Raw genomic sequence first — 4,498 nt, forward strand, 5'->3', positions numbered from 1 at the left:
CGAGGGGTCCCTCAGGCTCAGCTCAGGCCTCACTCTCCTATCCAGATTTCAACAGTTTGTCTGAGTTTTGAGGCCATAAGCTTTTAGCAGGGCGTGAAGAAGAAGTAGTCTCATTCAAAACAGAAGCTTTTTGGCTTTAAGGCTTCGCAAACCGGCAAGTCACAAAACGGCAATGGACTCATTCACGAGTCTTTTCACGGCTATATTTCTTTTCTTTTCTTCTTTTGTTATATGTTGTTGATGATTATCAGTTCAGTTAGTTTTTTTGCTTTGTGAATGTAATAATAAAATGGTTTGCGTTTCAAGCAAAAAGATTGCATCATATCATCTGTGATGCTCAATATCTTTATGCTTTTGTTTTGTTAAAGTTCTCATCTTTTGATCTCTACACATTGACTTTGTGCAACATTTTTCTCTTCTCTCTTTGTCTCTCTGTGTGAGAAAATGTGTGCCGCCAGCCACGTGTTTATGGTCAACCACACGTGTGCCATTCACAGATAACTTTTTAACTCTGATGAAAAGTTTCGAGAGAAAGTGAAACCAGTGAGATGAGATTACCCTTGGGAGAAGGAAATATTATAAATTTTGTTAAGAGTTTATTTTTTGGTCAATTGCATTATATATTTAAGCAGGAGCTAGAAGAGATCGTTTAATGGTACTGAAAATCCTTAACAAAACAATCCCAGAAAGCTTTTAAAAAGTAAAAATGTACATACTTGAGGCTTGAGCATGCAACTTTATGACTCTAAATCAATATTTCAATAAATTTATTTTCTTTGTTGAAAGCTTTGAATGTAAACTATAAAAAGTATGTATATCGACTTGCTAAAGGGAACGACCTATAATCTAATCCCAGTTGAAAACTCTCGATATACATATAACCCGAGGAATCAAATACCAGGAGTCATTGAACCAATAAAAGGACTAAAATTTACATGGAAATATGTGGTTTTTGTGTATAACTTTGTTTAGTATCTCCAAGATCCCACGTTGGTCTTTAATAAAGAAACATATAGTAACTCATTCCAAGTATCTGGAACTCCAGGCAAGCACCAATGGCTGCAATCTTGAGAATGTACAGCAGCAATTTGCTCCTCTACCGATTTGTACTCCATTCGGTAAATCGACGGATGACCATCTTTTCTGTAATCTGTAAGCCTGCTTATGTTTAGATATGTCACTGGAGTTTTCATATCTTGAATCACATACTCTAAAGCCCTCATCTTTTTATTGTACTTAGCTAAATAAGTGCTGTTGAAAATGGGCTCGGTCTCTTTGTGGCATTGTCCTCCTGAGTTCCATGGCCCTCCTCTGCCAACAAAAAAGTTTAGAAGACTTAATCACCAAGGCATGTCACACAGAAAAAAGCCCTTCCTAAAGTCTCTAATTCTTATATTTTAAGTGGCAAGTCTTTGAGAAAAAGAAAACCTTTGTTAGAGCTTTATGAAAGGGTTCAGCTGATTGGTGGAAATGTAGCTTGAGTTTATTATTATGATTTATAATGTTATTAGAAGGTCAACATTAGTTGCCTCTAGATCTTAGTTAATTACAAGTCTTTCTCATTAGCTTGCCAAATTGGAATCATTTGTAAAAGCTATTAGAAAATGGAATAGTGAGAATGAAGCAAGAGTGACACATGGGTACATAATTGTAGGTAAAGACAGATGGAGAGAAGTACTATAATATATCATATATTACCTGAAATGGGTGACTGAATATCCTCTAAAGAAGACTTGTGTTCGCTTGTTATCAACATTTTTATCAACCCATCTGGCCCAAGTTTTAAGGGCCCTCGTATAAGCTTCGAGCACCTTTAATCTAGGGTGCACATAGTTTCCTTCTTGGTAGTAATCTTCTCTGTTACACCACCACATGTACGAACGAAAAGCATCAGATATCTGTGATTATTAAATCATAGATAATCACATATTCTACTATGAATTGAAATCAGTTGATGACAACACATACCCTTTAGAAGTTTTCTCGTGGGTCCACCAGTGGCCAGTATTGAAGATTAAGATATCAGCATCATAATACATTTTAGTAGTCTGATCCATCAAATCTAGTCTTAGAGTCTCAAATGTTCCATTCTTGCCAGTGAAAGATGATTCTCTAACAAGAAAAGGAGAACTAACAAAATCTACAGAGCAATTATAGTCCTGAAAGAATACAACAAAAGACATTGAACATTTGACTGTCAGAGAGATTAACCACTGCTGAGATTTTGATACTAAATTATATACACAAGGGATACTTGCCTCAAATCTGAATGCATAAAAGCCTTTCTTCTTAAACTCCCTCTTCCCAGAAATCTCATAAACTTTCTTCTTGTTTTTGATACTTTGGCGAAGAATACAAACCATCGACTCCCACATATTTCTGTTCAATGAATCCCCAACAAATACCAAACTCTTTCCTCTAAGCCTCTCCAGGAAATCAGTCGCATTAAGACTGAAAATAACATAAACACCAAAAAAAAAAGACGTTTAAGACAAGACTTTTACATATTTAACTTAACTCAAACAGAAAAGTATCATGGCATCTCATGTTCTTTGTCACAATCTGTATCAATAATAGTAATAAGGACAAAGAACGGCTTATCAGTAAGGATTTGTCTAAGAGATGACAATGATGCTAAAATAATCATGTATTCTCTTAGTAGAATCTTCTGTAAATGAAATATCAAATTAGGCACTTTCTCAAGTTCAGCAACAAAATATTTCTTTTCTAATGCTACCGCCCATGCATGCAGTTTAAGAAACGGTCCAATCATATCTAGAAGTATAATTTGATGAAGGCACCATTATGTATAGCAAAACCACTTTGGGAAGTCCGATGAAAAACTTTCGATTTGGAGCAATGTAGTGGAGCCCATTTGACAATTTGTTTTACTTAAAAATACTTAAATGGTATTCCTGCATTTTCGTTGTGAATCAAAATTGTATGTCCACTAATTTAATAACATAAGCAAATGCATAATGATGATCAAAGTGACACATAACCTTATAATGGGCATTGCCAATGATTAGTAAGATCAACACAGATTAAAAAGGAAGTTGTATCAGTATATATAGATCTTACCTTGGAATTTCACACCCATTTGGCTGCCATTTCCATTTCACATATCCATTGTCTGGCCTCCCGTTTAGGTGGCAATCGAAATCTCTGTCAATATGAGGGCAAGAACCCGGAGGATAGTAAGGCTTTGAATCATCTCTAACCCATTTACCATCAAAGATATTGCAATCCTGTAATGAAGCACTCTTTATTTTCTCAACTTGAGAAGTAACGTTAACTATAACATTGCCCTTGGTATTGTTTCCTCTGTCTTCATTTTCACCATCACTGTAATTCTTCAAAGATACCTCTGGAGCTGTTTTCTCAATAGCCAAATCTTCTTTGCCAGATAAGCTTCCATTTTCTACTATCTTAGAAGAGTTTCCCGGGTAATCCTTCTGATCTAAAACAAGCACTTCGTTTTTAGAATCTGAAGGAGTACTCTTTTCTCCAACCACTGCTCCATTTGGAGCATTGGTTTGCTGTTGAAATCTTCCTTCATCGCCATTAAAGCTTCCATTTTTCCCCTGTTGGGTGAAATTGGACAACTGGGTCGTCTTCAAAACCGGTCCTTTCCCATCTGACCCCTCAAGATTTCCCTTATTTTCTGATATGGCAGAGGAACTATTACCATTAGCTGAAGGAGAATCAGAGAAAGAAGAGTTCATGCTAATACTTTCAAATCCTTGGAACATTGGCTCTACCGAAGAACCCTTTTGGAATTGACCGAGATAAAGCACGGCAAAAACAATGAGAGAAATCCCAACTCCCAAACCAAACCCAGAAAGTACTTTTCTTCTCAGCCATGGAAACTGTTCCGCAAGTGAAAGTGTTTTCAAGTTCATGGCTGGAATAAATGCATAACAGTCTCTTGGGGTCAAAGTTTAAGAAAACAGTGGAAACAAAACTGTGAATGGTAAGGACAATGAGATGGAGATAATAAATATTCAGTTGTTCATAAAAATAATACTGGATTAAAGAATAAAGAAATAATTTGAGCGGTGAGATTTGAGATCAGTAAAAGACTAGAAAAGCTTTACTCTGTTCTTTGCGTGGTTAGAGAATCTGAGAAGTAAAACACAGTGGGAACTGCCAAGACAAAGTGAGTCCACTGAAGTACCATTTTGCCCATGGTGGGTTATTCTTATTGATTGGTTTTTCCATTATTGAGATTATATCTTAATTTGCTAGACTAGGTCATTTTAAAAAAAAATATATCTATTTTTAAATAGAGATAAGAGTACATGACTACATGTACTAGAGAGACTAAAATTCTAGTTCTTGCATTGTTGACTTTTATTTAAGAAAACAAAGTCGTGACCAATCATGATGAATTAAAATAATTGTACCAATTTTGCATTTGGAAAATTACAATTTAGAATTTTATTTAACAGAATAACTGTTGATATGGTGGGAAACACATTTTTAATACTTAGATTCA

General features: G+C 35.4%; 1 protein-coding gene across 1 annotated transcript; it reads right to left on the reverse strand.

The window, feature by feature from the left end:
- Window positions 1-723: 723 nt before the first annotated feature.
- Window positions 724-4,237, reverse strand: LOC133822144 (protein trichome birefringence-like 2). The gene is made up of 5 exons (XM_062254378.1): window positions 3,082-4,237; window positions 2,259-2,451; window positions 1,969-2,159; window positions 1,699-1,857; window positions 724-1,311 (listed from the first exon to the last, which is right to left on the reverse strand). Exons 1-5 carry the CDS (start codon window positions 3,900-3,902, stop codon window positions 969-971), a joined length of 1,707 nt encoding a protein of 568 aa, XP_062110362.1. The 5' UTR covers window positions 3,903-4,237; the 3' UTR covers window positions 724-968.
- Between the last annotated feature and the right edge of the window lie 261 nt (window positions 4,238-4,498).

This window comes from Humulus lupulus, chromosome 3 (genome assembly GCF_963169125.1).
Source record: "Humulus lupulus chromosome 3, drHumLupu1.1, whole genome shotgun sequence".
In the NCBI taxonomy this organism is placed as follows: Eukaryota; Viridiplantae; Streptophyta; class Magnoliopsida; order Rosales; family Cannabaceae; genus Humulus; species Humulus lupulus.